Source organism: Numenius arquata, chromosome 5, assembly GCF_964106895.1.
Source record: "Numenius arquata chromosome 5, bNumArq3.hap1.1, whole genome shotgun sequence".
Lineage (NCBI taxonomy): Eukaryota > Metazoa > Chordata > Aves > Charadriiformes > Scolopacidae > Numenius > Numenius arquata.
The window spans coordinates 54308495-54327030 of NC_133580.1; the positions used below are offsets into that span (position 1 = coordinate 54308495).

The following is an 18536-nucleotide window of genomic DNA, read 5'->3' on the forward strand; positions in this document are numbered from 1 at the left end:
ACCCGCGGCCCCCCCCGCCCTATAAATGCCTCTCCAAAATGCAGCGGAGCTCTTTTCTCCCCTCCCGCCCGGCCGCGCCGCTCCGCGACCCGCGCAGCCGCTACCGCCTGGCGGGTCTCCGTCCCTGCTCCGCGCCCCGCTCCTTCCCCCTCCCCCCTTCTCCTTTTTTTTAATTTTTTTTTAATTTTTTTTTTTTTTAGGCGCCCCCCTCCCCGCCCCGTTTTTCTCCTCCGCCCCCTCCCCGCGGCCAGGTTGCATGCATTGTCTGTCTCCCAAGATGGTTTGTGAGACCAAGATCGTGGCAGAAGATCATGAATCAATCCCGGGATCCAAAAAAGACACGATCATTGTTTCTTCCTCCCAAATGTGGCCCTCTTTGGCGGGCTCCCCTTCCTCACCCCCGTCCCCCCTCGGCTCCCCAAAAGAGGACGCCCGCCGCGACAATGTCTATATCCGCGAATTCCACCCCTCCGAGCAGGAGGTGGTGCGCCGCATATTTTACGAGGGTATCATGGAGCGGATCCCCAACACGGCGTTCAGGGGGCTGAAGCAGCAGCCCCTCACTCAGCTGCTCTACGGGCTGCTGGCGGGTGAGTACCTGCTCCCTTTTGGGGGGAAGGGGGGGGTCGCGATTTTTGTTGTGGGTTTTTTTTTGGTTTTTTGCCACATCACCTCCATCCCCCCGCGTGGGTCTTCACGGAACGGGCAGAGAGGCGGGAGGAGCCGGGGACCCGCTGGCCCGGGCGCGCTGCGGAGGTGCGGGGCGGCCGCGGAGCCGCAGCGCTGCGGCGGGGGGCAGGCGGGCTCCGGTGGGGATTGGCGGGGGGGGGGAGGGGGAGAGCCTTGAGCGTCTGGGGGATGCGCGACCCTGCGCGGGTTTTAAGGGAGGGAAGCGGTGAGGGGTGGGTGTCGCCGCGTAGGTTGCGCGGGGGTGAGGGTAGAGTCGTCCTTCGAGTTATTCCAGGCCGGGGACGGGGGGGCGGTGAAGGGGAGCGGTGCGCGCCTTGCACCGCACCGCCCCCGCGCAACACAGCGCGGGGGGGGGGCGCCGCGTACCGGCGTTGCTTGGAGACGGCCGGGCCCGCCAGTGGAGCCCCTTTAACCCCCCCCTTTAACATCCCCACCCGGCATGGCGAGGAGGGTGACTCCTGCAGCAGGGCCGGGGGGAAAGGGGAGGCTCACCTCCTGGAGTTAAATGCCCAAAATAGCGCCTGCAAGGTGCCCCCGCCCCCCGCAAATGATTGTACAGAAGCAGGGGACACATTATTAATAACGTGTGCCCTCCCCTTGCAAATGTGGCCCTCACCCTGAGAAAGCTTTGGGCTGTTTTCTCGTGCCCTTGGTGGTTGCGGGCAGGTTGCACCCCCGTGTGCCCAGGCAGGGGGGCCCTATGCTGGAGGAGGACACCCCCCCTTCCCTCCCCCAGCAGGCAGTTGGGGCGCAGGGGGCTCTCAGCCGGTGGCTCTGGGAGGCTGGGGCCATGCCGGGGGGAGCCGCCGTCTCGGGGGTGTCCGCAGGAGCCCCCCAAGGCCTCAGCGGCACCCCGGCATCGAGGCGGGCTGGGTGTCTTCCCAGGAGTCGGTGCTTGCCGTGATGGAAATAGTAGTGCCGCAGTGACACACACATGGCTGCGGAGCGGCCGGCGTGCCCGCAGCCCGGCTTTTCCGCCCCGGATGCGTTTTGGCCTTGCCGGGGAAACCAAATTGGGGCCTGGGGTGTGCCTGCCCCCCCGCGTCCCCACCAGCCCCTCTCGGGGGGGGAGGAGGGGTGTGTTTGGTATGACCTTCCATGGCATAGCAGCACCCTCCCCACTGGCTCTCTCCAGGCACCCCATAAACTTCTCCTGGGTTATCTCGGCGTAATACGCCGTCACATAACGTGATAATCTCGAGAGCGTGAATTGTGTGTGTTCTACAAATGTGTTTTTGTCTGTACTTTTTTTTTTTATTTTAAATAATGAGTTTGTATTCCGAAATCAACACTAAATTCTCTTTTCTGACAGGTATCGTTTATTTCTCTTCCTTATCTCCATAGTAATATGCTTTGTTGTGACCAAGTCCTTCCTGCTGACCTGCTGTTTGCCCTTCTTTCTAATGGGCATGAGGTACTACTTCAGTAGAAAAGTTATCCTCCACTATCTCGATTGTGCGCTGCATACGGACATGTCCGATATTGAGCAATATTACATGAAACCGCCAGGTGAGTACGAATTCCCTGGAGGGAGCTTTCCCCCAGCCCTGCTCGGGGAACATGGCTGCTCCCTGCTGCTGGCGCCTTTTCCTCCTGTCAGCAGCACTGAGCAAACTCAAAAGTCACCAGAATGCAGCTCTTTAGCCATACCAGGCACGAAGCCATCTCTAGTTTTGGTTTGGGTTGAGTTATGGGGTGGGTTTTTTTTTTCCTTTCCCCCTCCCCCGCGCAAGATGTCTAGTCATCCAAGGCAGCCTCCATCCACCCCCCGAGTGCAGTGCTCCTGGGTCCTGTGGCTGGTCCAGGGACCTGGACCTGGGTGCTCGGGAGCACTGAGGGGGATGATGCCGTTAATTACTGCTGGCTAGGTCCACCCCAGCCCTTACTTCTTGAGCTCGGTATTTCTTTGCGTCTTGTGCTTGGTATTAGTTCTGCGAGTTGGGGGAGGGGAAGATGAAAGCTCTTTCAGCCCAGATGCGTAGAGGAACCCATTTTAGTTATTGCGCCCATTTTCCCATATTATTCAAGAAGAACTTTCCTTAATGCAAGTGTTTTGGAGGAGGCACAGATCAGGTATGTAAAGGGATGCTGCCTGGGTTCAACATAATATGCGGTCATCCATTTGTTACATATATGCAAGTAATTAATAATATAGTACCTAGCAGGAACATTTGCTTGTTAAGCTGTAAAAGATCTCTTATGTGATTATTTAAAAAGAAAAAAAAAAAGTTCCTTCAGAGCTTGTCAGGCAGGGAAGGTGCTATTTCCCTTTTTGTAGGTGTGCATCCATGTTGAGGACCAGAGCAAGGGGATGTCTGGGAGATGACTTGGGGTTTGAGGTTTGCTTTTGGCGGTTGCATAGCACTAGTGGTGAGCTGGGAGAGCAAAGGCAAAGCCAGTAACCCACCAGAGCTACTTCCATCTCCTCCGGGTTATCTGCGCTGTTGTTTTTCTGTGTGACCATGTTTTCGCTGTATCATTGCTGTTCCCCAGGTGTGACAAACCTCTTCCTGGGCACTTTCAGAGGACTCATAGGAAGTACCATAGCCACAAACTTCCATCTCCTTCACTTCCTATGTGCAGTATTAAATTTTTGAAATATTATGTTCCTCCAGTAATAAAAATCCACAAATATCTTAAACATGCTCGCTTTAGATTTCATTTCCTATCACAGTGTGTGTCTTGCACGGATCTTGCCCGTCTTGCACACAGGTTGTGTTTCATCTACAGTGCTTGTTTTTGTAAAAATTAAGTGACGAGTGACTTGTATTTAAAAAGCTCAATCTTCGTTAAAGGTGGTGTCACAAAGATTAAAGGGCTCGTAGCAAAACATTTCCGAACCTCTGTAGTGAGGTTCAACAGCATATTATGGTGGAAAAAGTAGGAGGGGACTCCAGAAAAATAAGAACATGTCATATGGAGTTAATAGGTGTTTGAGCTGCATCGTTCACGAATGCTTGGGACTTGTATGGTCATGATTCAGGGCATGGTGTAAGTGCTTGTAGCTATAACACTAGCATATATAGAAAATAAAGGAAAGGGACTTAAAGGAAGAGCAAGGAATGCCCTTCGTTTGTGTCAGGTCACTAAAGTAATCTGGTTCAGCTGTGTTGCCAACATGTCTTTGGAACCTTAGCGTTGCTTTTGTTTGGTACCTAGAAGGGCTGATTTCAATTTTAGAGCAAGCGTGTGGGCTTTAATTTTTGACAGAATTTAATCATGTGCAATTAGGCTTTGCCATGCCATGAAAAGCAGATTCATGGGATCGTTGCTGTTTGCTACAGGTTCTTGATGATAGTGGTGTTGAGCAAGTTGGCTGGAGTTGTAACTATGTAAAGACCAAAGAGGCTTCAGGGACTGGGGAGAAGAAGGACGTCCATGGGTCGGGACTGGTACCACCGGTGATGCCTGTCCATGTGCCGTGAAGCCGTGTGGTGCTATTTGGTGTAGCTGTGCACGAGGCACGAATCCAGTGGTTTGCTCCTGTTTGCCCCAGAAATACAGTTGCCGGATTTCTTCCCTGTAAGACAGCAGCATAAATACAGTCGTCTTCGAAAAGCCTGGAGACTTGTACACTTTGGAGGGCATCTGTCTAAACTGTGTTGTCTGTCTGACCGTACAGAGAAATGCAGTGATGTGCCTCGTCAGCGCTGCCCATCCTACCCAAAGGACAGAAAAATGACAATAAAACAACTTCCAGACCCAAGTTTATGTTTTATTTGGCTAGCTTACAAATTAGCACGCAGGCAGAAAGGATTGCAGTGGGAATGAGAAGGGCTCATTCTCCTGCGTATTGCTCCAGCTTAGATGTTAGTGGAAGCTTTCTTAGTGAGGTGTGAGGAAAGAAGTGGTCACAGCGAGGGTAACCAGGCACAGGGACCCAAAGGGGCTGGAGATGGCCAGAGCTCAACTAGACAAGTTAAAAATCCCCAACCTGATATATGTTGGCCTGGCTTTAGCTAGGACTACAGCCAGACAACTTCTCGTTCCTTCTTTGGAGAATCCTTGTTTAGTTGCTTGAATTTCCAGCTTGGACAATAGGGGAGAGGAGCATTTCTGTGGTGGGTTTATAAATTCTTAGTTTTTAGGGTGATGAACACAAAGGTAGAACTGGGACCTGCTTTAAGGTCTTGCATCATGATGTGGGTTGTGGCTTCACTGAGGTTTTGCTCTTGGCATCATGGTACCCAGGCACGGGAAGCTGTTGTTTGCAGTGGGGCTCCCTGTGGTACCCGGGGTTGGGGTACCATTGTACAGAGCACCTACAGCAAATAGCCTCTAGTTGGGCAGACGTCTACAGTGAGGGAGTAGTTTAACTATGAAAACAGGTAATTCTTGGGAGCTTTGCCAGAGCATCTGCAAAAGCTGTGGGTCGGTTTTAAAAGTGAACCAAAAGGCCCTGGTCTGCGATGGGGTGCCGTAAGCACCCAGCTTTAGTGATTAGCGTTGAACAGTCCCATGAGTTACATCGTATTATGGTTTTTCTTCTGCAGTTTTTTCTGAACCACTTGCCTCCAAGTTAGTTATTGTTTTAAATTTCCTCTGCTGGGTTTTGTATGAACTGAAAAATATGTGCTGACAGTGATTTTGCAGAAGTACACTAGCCAAAATTTAAATCTTTATTTTCTCTTGCCTTCCTACACTTACGCCAAGGATCTGGCAGAACATTTGGGCCAGCACTTAACTTCAAGCGCGTACGCAGCGGGGGGACTTGAAATTGCTGTTGATTTGAAAGGAATTGTTTGTGTTGAGTCCTGTGCTGGGGTCTTAAAACAGAAGGTTGAATGGTTCAAACACCTACCAGAGCTCTTTGTAAACTTGCATTTTTCATTTTAAAATAGCACATATCAGAATTTTCCATTTTTTTTTTTTTTACTACTTTCTTCTTCATAGTCTATGAAAAAAGGCACTGGGGTGGTAGAAAAGAAAGGGAGTTGTATAATGGGCTTAATTGTCAACCAGAGTAACTTAGGCTCTAGTAAACAAAAAACAAAAACCAAACGAAGGAATTAATTTTAAATAGAGCCCTGCCTCTTGCATTTCTCTACGCAAATAAGAGGAGCACAGCTGGAGCTTCTTTTATGGTCTGATGATTTTGACAACTAATCAATTTTACAGTGTCTCTTCAAGCTTCTGTCCCGGTTGGTTTTGTTATGTATTTTTTTGCAGTGGTTGGTGTGTTATAGAGATTCTTGCAAGGCTGAGGTCTCTGCTGGAGACCTGATGGAAACCAGGACTCCTTGCCTCCAATACAAAACCACTGCTCTCCAAAACGAGGGGAGCCGGGGCTTTGGCTGATGCGCTAGCATGTCTTTCTGCGGTGGTCTGAAGTGTTATCTCCTGATGCTGGCTGTCCTGGCAGGGTCTGCTTAACAGTGTGCATATGTGTCGCGGTGGTGGGAGCTGGCTTTTGCCAGTGGTTTTGGACACTGGTGATGAGCTGGGTGGCTGCGTTGCGATGCCCAGTGCAGCGGGGCAGGACTAACAGACAGCACAGATGGGCAACCTGGAGAGCTGCGGCTGCAGGACCTGGTGGAGTCTTGAAGGTATCTGCCATGCGTCATGCAGCAGATGAAGCCGGAGTGGTTGCTGCAGGAGGTGTCGGGTCACATTAAACACGCCACGCTGAGAGCTGTGGTTTTCAGTAGTGGCTGCGCGTCTGCGGCTCTTGAGCTTTGGGCATGAGGGTGCCTCTGGTTGCCTTGTGCTGGGAGAGGACATGCCTCTCTGTTCTCCTGCCTCCCTCCAGGGGTGAGCAGAGCCTCCCTGCCCTTTGTCCCCTAGCATGTGAGGGTGCAGATGAAGAGCCTGCCCTCAAATCCCAACCTCCCTGGGGGACTGGGCAAAGCTGTACCCTAAGGAAGAGGGGATACAGGGGGTTGGCTCATTAAGGGTGGCACATTCCTCAGCTGAGGCCAAAGCTGGGATGTCCTGCCCTTCTGGGTAGAGGTTTTGGGATCACATCCTTTTGCAGAAGGACTCCAGTTGAGATGGGGCCAGAGCTGGATTGTGAGAAGGTGAGATCCTGTTTGCTGCTCGTTCCTTTTGAGGTGTTCCTTACCTTCAGTGAGATGTTTGGCTAACAAGCAAGTATTTTAGTTGTGCTCTTGGATTGGGCCCGTGCACAGTGGGTTTGATGCCAGAGCGACAGAGCTGACACCAGAGGGGTTGAACCCAGGTGTTTGCAAGGAGGTAAGCAGCTGGATTTGAAATGGTGTGGTTCCTGCTAACCCCACTCAGCGGGTGCGCAGCCCTGGAGGTGCCTGTGGGGTGAGCAGCAGTGAGTTTTGGGGTGCTGGGCTGGTGTGGGGAAAATACAGTGGCCACTTAGGGAGGAGATCCTCAGCCTGGGAGCTGCAGTTGTTCTGCAGACCCTTTGCAAGCCAAGGGTGGGGGGGTTTTCTTCCCACCACAGAGCCCCTGGGCAGAGGGGTGGCCCTCAGCCCAGTTCATCCACATTCTGGGTAGTGCTTAAGCTGCCAGATAAGCAGGAGCTCCATTGCCCACTGATAACATTGTTTGGAAAGAATAGAGCAGCTCTTGCTTTGCAAAGAAAGGGCTTAGTTACCTGATGCTGGGAGAGGGCTCAGGGCTGCTGCTTCCCAGTGGAGGAATGTGTTTTCTGAGAGCCCTGCCCCGCTCGTGGTGCCCGAGAGGCAGCTGGAATCTGAAGCATCTCTATCTTCAGCATTTCTTCCCGGCTTATGTAGCTCCCTGACCTCATGTATCTGCCAAACCCCTGAGCTAGCTGTCCTGTGTCGGGATTTTCACGTGTGCCTCTCCTCACGCACCACATAAAGCCTTGGGGAGTCCAGTGTGGGGCTTGGAGCTGGAAAGCCCAGGGGAGAGGCTGTGTCCTTATCTCATGTGCCTCAGCATTTCCCAGCTCTGTTCCCCACCCCTGCTGGGAACTGAGGTCAGGTCTCCTCCTCAGGCAGTGGAGGGTCTGTCCCGTGAGCATTTCACGTGCTGGCATCTCCCTGCAGTTCAGTGAGGGCGCTTCAAGGGATGTGATCTGCACATCAGAGAGATCCTACGGGATAAGGATTAGAGACCCTTAATATAGTGGGAAGTATTATGTCTGAAAGTGTTTCTGAGACTGCCCTCCTGCAAGAGGGACGGTCAGGGATGCTGATGCTTACCAATTCCCAGCATTGCTTTTGGGTTTCTACAACTTGGCGGTGCTGGAACTGCCTGGTTTGGCATTTCTCATCTCCAGTGTCTGCCTTGAGCCAAGCAGAGTTCAAAGGAAAAAAAAAAAAACAACAACTCATGTTTCCAAGCATTAGAAGAGTGCTTTGTCCAGCATTAGTAATGGACTGAAACACCCACTCGGTGGCCTGCAAGGTCTTTCTGCCCCGCAAAACCATCATTCTTCAGAGTTATTTCTGCTTTTGGGGGGTTCAGGTAGTGCCAAGTGGAGGAGCAGTGCTGTTAGCCAAGGGCTGCCTCCTGGGAATGCTGAAATGGTCTGAGCAGCCTGCGGATTCGGGGCTGTGCCATGCACACAAATGGGATAAACACGTTCATGGGCAAGACGCTGCAGCCTTCCCCCACCTCTCCTATTTATTTATTACTGGAGCAGGAACATATGCACAAACCCATTCCTCAACGTGTGTATCCGCAAGACAAAAATAGCTCTCACTTCAGATCCATGAGCTCTGGCACGGTCCCATGTCAAAATTAGATGAAAACAAATTTGATAGTAAATTTTGCAGAGCAGTATAACCTTTTTTTTTTTTTTCCCTCCATGCGTTCAAAAATTCTCTGTAAAGGTAGTCCCTAATTGCCACAGCCGTCAGTTAGTGCAGCAGTATTTAAATTGTAGCCATGACTGGGTGGATAGGATGCTTCTGAATGTAAGCTGTGCCTGCAGGTATTTAAAAACCCCGGTACATGCAAGTGGTGTTCATTAATCTTCAATACAAGAAGTAATAAGTTGTGTAAATTGAAGATCAGTAGTTTTTTAGGCACAGTTAACTTCTCAAGACTGTCAAACACAAGCCATGCCAGGATTTATGAACATGAATAGAGCAGGAACAGCAGGCATTTGGGGCTTTGCTGGCTAGGAGTAATTTTTTTTAATGTTTTCTCTGGTGCTGGATGTTTTCTGGCATGCTTGTGTGCAATTTCTCACGACTGTCTCAGTGAATAAACCCAAAAAGGACTGCAGGATTTTCTCCACAAGTTTAACTGCAAAGTAATTACTCTCATAAAGGGTTCTCAGTGGCTCTTCTTCCTTCTCTCACTTTCTTAGGAATGGCCAAGATTTAAAACAATTACCCAAAAGTCTGTTTGAGGTTAAGATTTTCATAATAGCCTAAATTTAGGCTCTGTGTCAGGTGTCCAACTAGTGGCAAGGGTATTAAAAATACAAAGCTTTGACACTGAATTTTCAATGTAGGAACATTAGCTGAAAAAAATCGTATTCCCAAACCCATTGTTATATTATGTTTAGTATTATATATAACCTTTTGGGATTATTCAGGAGTGTCTGCGATCAGGTTGGTTCCTCCCAGTGTACGTGACCCACAGCCCCAGTACTTTAGAAATTATCAGTTGGTATTGCTCTCTATTGTAAGTCCTCTAAATATATTGAAAAAGCAGTTTTTAGCATAAAAGCCTAATTGCATGGTTTGATTTTTCAGGAAGACCATCCACGCAAAAGGTTTCCAAATTTCAGAGCGGATTTTGCTCTGAAAAAATGAAAAAAATTGCATATTCCTTCTGTAGGCTTACATATTTATTCAGGCAGGTTGTATTTAATTACTGGGGATGGGAATGGCTGGCGGGGCTTGGAGCGGCCGCAAACCCCTCGTGGGCTCTGGGAGCTTGCGGCGTTGTTTATCAGGATTGCAGAGTGCATGCTTTTATTTTGGTTATGCAGCGCTGGAGATCTGTTAAAAATAATCGCACGTTTGATGCTACTCCCTTCCAGACTAAAGCGAAAAGAGAGACTTCACAGAGTGTGTTGGCAGTATCTGGTTCTGCACGGAGCCGAGGGACGTATGGGCCTCTGTGGTTGCTTTCTGCATCAGCAAAACAGGGAGCTTCAAAGTATATTTTTAGCTTATTTTTTTTCCCTTTTATTCCACACACCCCCCAGGAAGCTGAGGAACTGGGTTTTTTCATAACAGGTGGCTAATGAAAGCAGTCTTAAAGGGAATCCAAAGATAGCAGCATGTCTTACCTGGTTTCTATTCACAAATCTATTACTTGTAATCAAATAATAAGGGGGTTCTGGGAGTGGTGTGTTTTGCTTGTTTGTTTTGGGTTTTGTTTTGGTTTGTTTTTTTTTGCTACAGGCCAAGCAGAATCACCAAGAAGCCTCATGCCTTTTATTAAGGCATCAAAAAATTAGTTCACAGTGGTCTGTTTAGAGACAGGTACAAGTTGTACCTGTTACAGATGGCTTTGAGCCATTCTTTTAAGTTGTCTATTGACCCACTGGACCCCAGCAATCAATTAACTGTTTATGAAAGCATATATGGTATCATTTATTGTCCTCTATGACTGTTTGACAGGTGTTTCTTTCAAGAATTTGAAATGTCTTTTCTTACAGGATAATTCTAAAATTTGGACCTGGGACTCCCATGGTTTAGTGCCAGGCTGGGTTTCTGCTTTAAAATGGGTTTCTGTGAGTGAAGGGAAGCTCTGCAAAATTAGGTAACGGGAAACATGTATTACAGGTGTATTTTTAAGTGGCTATGTGAGATACTGCTATTTAAAATTGGATTTACAACAGTGTAAACACTAATAGAAAAATACAATGAATTAGTCACACGTTAGCGTGTACTGCTTGAAGTGGTAACTTGCAAGTAATATTTGCCACTTAAAATTCATCTGCTGCTTCTAGGATTTATCCAAGTGGCAAAACTGAAAACCAGAGGTTTTAGAAGAAAATGATTTTTTCAGTTCAGGAACTGGTAGATAAAAGGGAGGATAGTTTTCATCCAAATTAAGCTGATTTACTACTCCCTTTCTCGTTTGTTTTTTTTTTTTTTTTCCACTATCAAGAAGCAAAAATCTGTTTAGTGGAATGTAATACTTTTTCAAGCCTGAAACAATATTGTTTCTGTTATAGGCTTCCTTAAGAAGCAAAGGTCAGACCCAACTATATATTTAAAAAATGCTGATTAGGGTAGAGTCATGATAAAATTAATGTTTGTTATCTGCCAGGCAGGTCCCTCTGTTCTTTGCATGGCACTATTAAATCTGTACTGAGCCAGTGCTGGGATTGCCTGAATCCCAGGCTCTGTTTAAGTTGTATATTTAGGTATTTGATACCAGTGTAGTAGTTGAAGAGGTGGTGTTGAGGGGGACCATCTCTCAAGTCCCAGCAGCTGGGACATCCCCTGTGACCCTGGGTAGGGGTCTGTAGGTGTCTTGGCCAGCAGTGCTGGGGGATGAGCGCAGGATTGGTGCCAGCCTGGCTCTCGTCTGCGTTTTTCTTCCCAGCTGAGGATGCTTGGTAAATTCAGGACAAATGTGTAAATTGTTTTGAATTGACAAAACTGCATTTTTAAGTAAGCTACTTGCCTAGATTTATCCTCCACCACCAGTAATTGCTATACAAGCTGTTCCTACTCTCTCTTGCCAGTGTGCTTGAATCCTGACTTGGAAACCGGCCTCAGAGATGCAAGTTTATTTGCTTTTTACAGTTGCAGCTCTTGGTCTCTGTGCTAATGCTGCTAAATTGAAATGGGGGGTGATGGACCAGCTGTCCAGCCATGAATGGCGTCTCAGTGCACCTCACATACAACACTCATTTCAACAGCTATCGCATAATAACATCTACTGTTGGGAACCAATAGTGGTGCCTTGAATTTATTTTTTTCCATTTTTCCCTGCCCCCTCTTCTTTCCCCTGCCACAGCAGTTCTGTATCCCGCTTTTCCAGCTCTTGTATCAAATTGAAATATTTGCATTTTTTTTCTCCTTTGAACTCTGCTTGGCTCTCTTCTCTGTCCCTGTGTTGAATTTGCCAGTGGGTTTGTCTGCTCTGGTTCTTGCTGCATTCATCACTTCTGGCATTTCCCAAGAGTGGTGGTCCCACACCCGGCATCCCTCTTTGTATCTATCTGATCTTCCCCTTCCTCCCATTAGCCTTTTAAATGTATGTCCCTTTGCTTAATTTCATTCTATAAGTACTTCCTTCTTCTTGGTTTGTCGTTCAGATAATTTTGCATGGTGAGGGCAAGTATTTATTTTTGTTGCTAGAATACTCAGAGTAACAAAGATGAGAAAATAAATAGAAGTCAGCAGCATGAGGATATTGTGTCTGCTAAGCTGAAAACAGTGCGTCAGTGCAGAAACCCACGTGTCAGTGATGGTGAGGAGAGAACATTTTGCCTAAAGGCAAATGAGCTGCCAACAACAGGATTTCTTACACCTCCTTTAAAGCATCTGACCCGCATCGCTCCAAGATGGATGTGGGCACAGCCTATTGATCTTCTCCGCTATGATTTTTCCTATAAAACCCTTTCTTCCCGTTTTAGTAGGATGTATAAAATCATTATTACAGTCAGAGTACAGCAAAAAACCATTTCATTTGCTGAGATCAGGGCTTTTTGTTCTTTTTTTGGGAGGTGCTAGATCTGTTCATCCTCCCTGGAACTAGGTAACAGCATCAGAAACACTGTGTGACACTTCTAGTGGGAATCCAGGGATATAATAATGTTAAATAGTAGAACTGCAAAGAGAAGCTTTTGAAAATAGCCTGGTTTGGAGCACCTGCCACTTGGAAGTGCTAAGAAATTTTGGATGGTGGTTAGTTAGAAACAGAGTAATAAAAGTATGGCAGATACTCTGCTTAACAGCAGTGAGAGTCTTGGTAAAGTCATCCTTACTGGAATTACATCGTTAGTGGTGGGATTTGTTAGAAAAGAGAGAAAGCAAGCTGGGGGGAGGGAGTTACTGTATGAAAGAGATGCTAATGAGAGATTTTTTTTTTTAAATCCAAACTGTTTAAAAGGGGTATTTGTAAAACACCTTTTCAAGCTTTTGCTGTCTGTAAAGTCAATTAGATTCACTTAATGGCTATGAAAATATACATCTGGTGTGATTTCAAAACCTGCAAATGTTCAGAGGATAACATCAAGCTGTGCCTCTTGGGCAGCGATTTTCATTTGGGAATAAGCCATCATCAGCCTTTACGGGGCTTTTTTTGAGCCATCAGTAGACTGAAAAGCATCAAAGCATCTGCAAGGATTCTTGAGAAGTGGGAACATTTTTCATGGATAACTCAAACAGCTAAAGAGGATTTCAGTGACATTTAAAAAAAAAAAAAAACTCACAAAAACTTCCCATATTCACTGAGACTAAATTCTGGGACAGTTTGGCTTAAAGATTCAGCAGAGCATTTGCTTTAACTTAATCATGGGCTTATATCCCTCGTCTCTCATTGGGAGTTTAGCGTATACTTAGAGGCATCCTTCAGTACAGGTCCAAGTGCTCTTTTGATATTTTCGGGACACTTATAACATAAATGGGAAATGCAGTGGTGGAGTAAACCTTGAGTTTGCTGTGTGTGTGCTCTAGCTGCCTGCAAGATGAATTTGTTATGTTTTAGGGGAAACTGGTGCATCAGAAAGAGGGGCTGTTGCAGCTGTGAGCCTGCTCTTAGTTACATTCCTTTTGCCCTGTCTTATCATCAGGTATGGGGGTTTAGTGCTTTTCAGTGTTCTCTTTGCAGTTGGGAAAGTCCCACGGATCCTCAAAGTACTGCATTTCTACCCAGGTTTGTGTGGATTTGCATCTCTCCTGGCTCTGGTTGCTGTAGGTGCAGTTCCCCTTTGTTGATTGATCCACTTTCTTGATCCCCTTTCCGCAAGTACTTGGTGAATGAGTGTGCCACAGGTTGATGGTACAGGGCACAAAAGTATCTGCTTTCACAAGCCCTCAGCAGACTGTCCTTCATTTCCCACGTGTCTCCCCAACAGAGTCACCTACTTGCTCCATTGATTTATTTTGCAAATCTCTTTCAAATCTCTGGCTCTCATTGACTGGTGTTGAGGCTGGGGCTCAAAGGAGCCCCACTCAGGTGGATGTAGGCTGCAAGATGTTGATAGATGGTCATCACAGGAGATCTGGGAATAACTGGATTAGGCTATTGTAGGGACTTTTTGGGCAGACTGGTCTGGCATGGTAGTCTGAACACATGACAAAGGGCTGTTTTATTTTTGTGGGGGGTTTTTTGTTTTAGAGATGTAGAGATTTACACATGTAATTTTCATTTTCTGTTAATGCATCATCCACAACAGGTCCATTTTCTGTGCCCAGCCTGACAGATGTTCATGTATTTATGGATGTAGAATTTTCTTGTGCTGCCACGTTAAATAAATGTGCTAATTTCAGTCTGGAGTAGTGGAGTTCAGTAGAATTACACCCAAGGCACGTTGGCCTTGATGTACTGGAAGAGAGATGTAGGAACATGTTGTTTTTAACAACAGCGAGGTGCGTTTCTGCGCCGTGGCAGCGCTCTGACTTTGCATGGGGCACTGTCACTGGTTTGCTGAGAGTTAAAAGTTGGAAGTGGTGTGAGGTGGTGGAGGCTCACACTCCTCGGGAGGTCTTGGTAGATGGACAGAGACAATACCGCCACTTTGTAGAGGACCTTTGTTATCATTACTTAGGTGGCAGAAAGAAGTGAAGTCTTGACGCGGTGTTCACCCTCCTTGCTGTGTAGGGCTCCAGCAGAGCGAGTGGGTGGGGGGGCGTTGGCATACACAGCTGCGGGACATCAGAGCAACCTCACACCAGGGCTTAGTTTGTCTCAGGTATAAATATAACAGCCCTTTAGGGATTAAATATTCACAGAAAATCTGGAAAAGAGAGCTGCAAGCAAGAAAAGCGTTGATTTACAGTGGGAGCCTGCGATGGGATGGCCATGGGGAGGTGGTACCTGAAAGGCCATAGGCTGCCTTCACAGGCTTCTCCTGCTGGAAAAAAAACTGTGTTTATTTTCAAGGAGAGAGTGGCCACTGCACTAGTGTCCCTGGGAGTCCTGGCTAACACAATGACCTGGTTGCTTTGGAAGGGCTGAGGATCCCCAGACACCATCTCAGGAGGGGCTCAGCATCTCCTGCAGCCAGGATTTCCAAGCACAGTGGAATGGGAACACAGCAGTACCCCCATCTGCTGTTTGTACCTGACCAGTGGAGTCACCACTCACTGTGTCGCTCTGCTGAGGGTTGGGTTGGAGGTGTGGGAAGGTGCAAAGAGCAGGAGGTGCCTGTAGGTGTCAACGGGTCAGATTCATCCCCACAGCAGCACAGCAAAGTGCCTCAGGGTCTGGTCCTGTGTAGTTGGGTGTGGGCCCCTTTCCCTGCTCTTCCAGAAGAGGATAGGCTGGTTGATATGGTGTAGACGAAGAGTCATTGCTGGAGGAAGGCCTCTGGTGTTTAAAAGGTGATGGTGTTTAAAGTACTTGGGGAATACCAGAAAGGTTTGCTTCCAGAGAGGTTTGCTAGTTATTTACTCATTTATTTATATGGGTCAGGAGTTGCATTTGCTACAAACTGAAGCATCAGTCCTGTCACTACCGGTAGCCTTGAATGTCAGAAGGGCATGGCAGATCCCCTTCCCAAGGGAACAGCCTTGCTTCTTGGCATCCTGCAGGTGGAAATACCTTTTGGTTTTTTTCTGGTCACCTTTCATGCCAGGGCGACCATCTCCCCAGAGACACTGCCACCTCGATGACAGCAGGGCAGAGAGGCTGTGGGTTTGGTTGGTTGACCCAAGCCTGATTCTCCTTACCAGCTTTATTATCATTTCAGTTCCCCTGTTATTTAGTCATCTACTCCTCACCCAGGTATTAGGGGAATAGGTTTGACCCATTTGTTGGGGGGCTCATACTAACAAGTCAGACAGGGTTGGTCCCAGTGAGAAGCACCCATAGAATTGCACTTGGTGAGCGGCTGGGGATGACAGAGGTATTGGGCAGTGCTTCAGTGCCTCATGCCTCACCTCTAGAGCTCTTCCCAGTCCATTGCAATGGATTTTGGGGACTCATCTCAGTGTGGCAGGTGGTGACTATTGCTGTGCTGTGATATGACGGAGTGAGTTGATCCCAACTGATTATAGTTGGCATCCTTGTTGGACACCTGAACTCTGGGAAGGGTGTGTTTGTGTAAGGGCAGGATCATTTGAAGCTGCTGTGCTAGGAATAGGAAGAAATAATTATTGCTTGCAAGAGGCTCAAGCAGATTGCTATGTTTCTGGCCTTAAAGTACTTAAAGGGAGCTTGTAAAAAAGATAGGGACAAACTTTTTAGCAGGGCCTGTTGCAATAAGACAAGGGGTAATGGTTTTAAACTAAAAGAGGGTAGATTCAGATTAGATATAAGGAAGAAAGTTTTTACAGTGACAGTGGTGAGACACTGGCCCAGGTTGCCCAGAGGGGTGGTAGATGCCTCATGCCTGGAAACATTCAAGGTCAGGCTGGACAGGGCTCTGAGCAACCTGATGTAGTTGAAGATGTTCCTCATCATTGCAGGAGGATTGGACTAGATGACCTTTAAGGTCCCTTCCAGCCCAACTACTATTCTATGTACCAACTGACTTCAGCCTGTAGTTCTATGCCCTGAACCTTTTCTTTTTCCCCGTCTCCCTCTACGTTAGTAAACAATTCTTCACTGTGGTTTCAGAGAAAATACAACTCCTTGTGACTGCTGTTTCGCTCCTGTAGATTATTAATACAATGGAAAGTTAGAGATCGGGGAGGTTTGATGCATTGTGTTAACAGAAAGGTAGGATTCCTGTGAAATTTAAGTAATCTGCAGAAAGAAAGGTTTTGAGTGCAGCAAAGTTGTATTTATTGCTAGTTTTAGGAGAGTATTGTGGTAGCTTGTCTTTGCCGTGCTGCATTTGGTGAAATGCAGTCCCTGTCCATCAGTGCCTGGTACGCCCCAGGAGGGAAAGCAGAGGAGCTGCCCTGGGGTCTAAGACTTTTCTGGTCAGTGTTTCTGCACCATAGATACTGCTAACTGCTTCTTGTCATTATTGCTCATTGGCTGCTGTGGTAGTGAAGTCCTAATTCAGAGGCTTTTGAGGGCAGCAGGAATGTGCTAAGGGAGTAAAAAAACCCATGTTCAGAACCACTGAAACATGCTGTGCAGCATATTTTGACTGAATATATTCATCCTTTACATGACTTACAATTGAATGTTGTGCCACTGCCCTTTTCTATCACTTCTCTGCCTTACAGACATAGATTTGGGTGTATTTGCGGAACCGGTGAGCATCTGCACCAGCACTTGGGGAGCCCCATCCTGTGCTTTGGGATTATATGCTTTAAAACGCAGTTGGGGGGGGTGACTTATTCCCAGCTCTGCCATCCTTGTGCCTCTGAGAGCAATGTAAGCAATTTAGTCCTGTTTTGGGGATTCTTGACTGTCACTTTTTAAACACGCGAATGACTTTAGTCCCTCGCTTTTCACTATAGGTAGGTGAACTGGCTTTAAATTAGGGGAAGCACCTCTCAGCCTTGTTTTTGACTCTGATTTAAATGGCTTGCACCCATAGATGGGTTATTCTGTCCTAGCGTGGCATTGTGTCATGCCCTAAGTTTGCAGCTGCACCTTGGGTGCTATTCATTTTACCTACCTTGTTCCTGGCTAAAAGTAGTGGCATGTAGGCTCCTGCTATGGTCGTTTGCAGAAGAGGGGCTGTCACGGTGGGTGACTCACCTTAAAGGTTGTTGACCTCAATTACAGCAGCATAAAACTCCATGGAAGTCCTTGTAGAGCTCTGAATTGCATTTATTGTTTAACCTTAAGTAAATGTAACATTAGTTTCTCCCTTTGCTGTGAAGCATTTGGTGCAATACCTGTGTAGATACAGGCACTTCTGTTGAACTAAAGGGAGTCTTGGCTAAATTTAGACCACACAAGTAATGATGGATGGCAAAAATAAGATCGATTCTATCCATTTTCCCCATATGATTTATGGCTTGGCCAACTGCTAAGCTAAAACGAAGTCATTTGATAATTATTGCTCAGTGCCTTTTTACAGTAATGCATATGAAGTAAAAGTCAGCCAGAAAATAATGAATTCTAAAACATCCAATAATTGTAGATTTTCCAGTTTTTTTCAGTACTTGGAAGTGGAAAGTGCTGTAATGTGAGTTCAGTACCTTTCTGAAAGCAGTAAAGCCATATAGCTAAAGATTGATGCAGAAGATGGAGACCGAGCCTTAACAATGTCCTTTTAAGGAGCTGACTTAAAACACAACCAGCAACACATTTTATCTTGTAAACTAATTTAACTAAGGAGGAGCTAATTGTAACATCAGTCTTTTGGAGCAGCTGCTGGGAGGATGCAGGCTAGCAAAGCTGGCAGAAGGGCATAATTTCTTTTTTTCCATAAACTTGTAACTAAAAAGCAGCCTAAATTCTAAAGCATTAGTTTACTTAAGGTCTGACTCTGCAGTTGAAAGGCTTAGTGTGGATTTTGGATGCATAGGGAACATCTACTCTGAAAGTACTTTAAATACTCTTTTCTGGCTTTGTTCATTTGTGCAGACCAGTCCATTCTGCTGAGCCAGCTCCATTGAGCTGGGACTCACCATCCAGTTAGCCCTAAGGACAATGCCAGGCCAAAATCACATATTCTAGTCTTTATCCGCGCCTTTAAGCTATTTAATTCTTTGCTTATCGATAACAATTGTTCACACGCAAAAACCACAGACAATGCCTGGTTTCTCAAACTGTGCTTTCTCTTGATGACCCAGCAGGTAGACCCCAATTGCTAAATCAGTGGTTTTGTCTCTCCTTTCTCTGTAGTGTGTCCTTCTTTTCAATAGCGGAGAGCAGAGGGATGGACCAGGCTAAATGTGCCCTGATAACCA

General features: G+C 47.0%; 1 protein-coding gene across 1 annotated transcript in view; it reads left to right on the top strand.

Moving 5' to 3' along the window:
* The first annotated feature begins 256 nt into the window (after window positions 1–256).
* NAT8L (N-acetyltransferase 8 like) overlaps window positions 257–18536 on the top strand; it is a 28762-nt gene continuing 10482 nt past the window's right edge. Inside the window, exons 1-2 of the mRNA XM_074148154.1 lie at window positions 257–590; window positions 2035–2199. Coding sequence (XP_074004255.1) covers window positions 257–590; window positions 2035–2199 — 499 coding nt within the window. The remainder of the gene's footprint in view (window positions 591–2034; window positions 2200–18536) is intronic.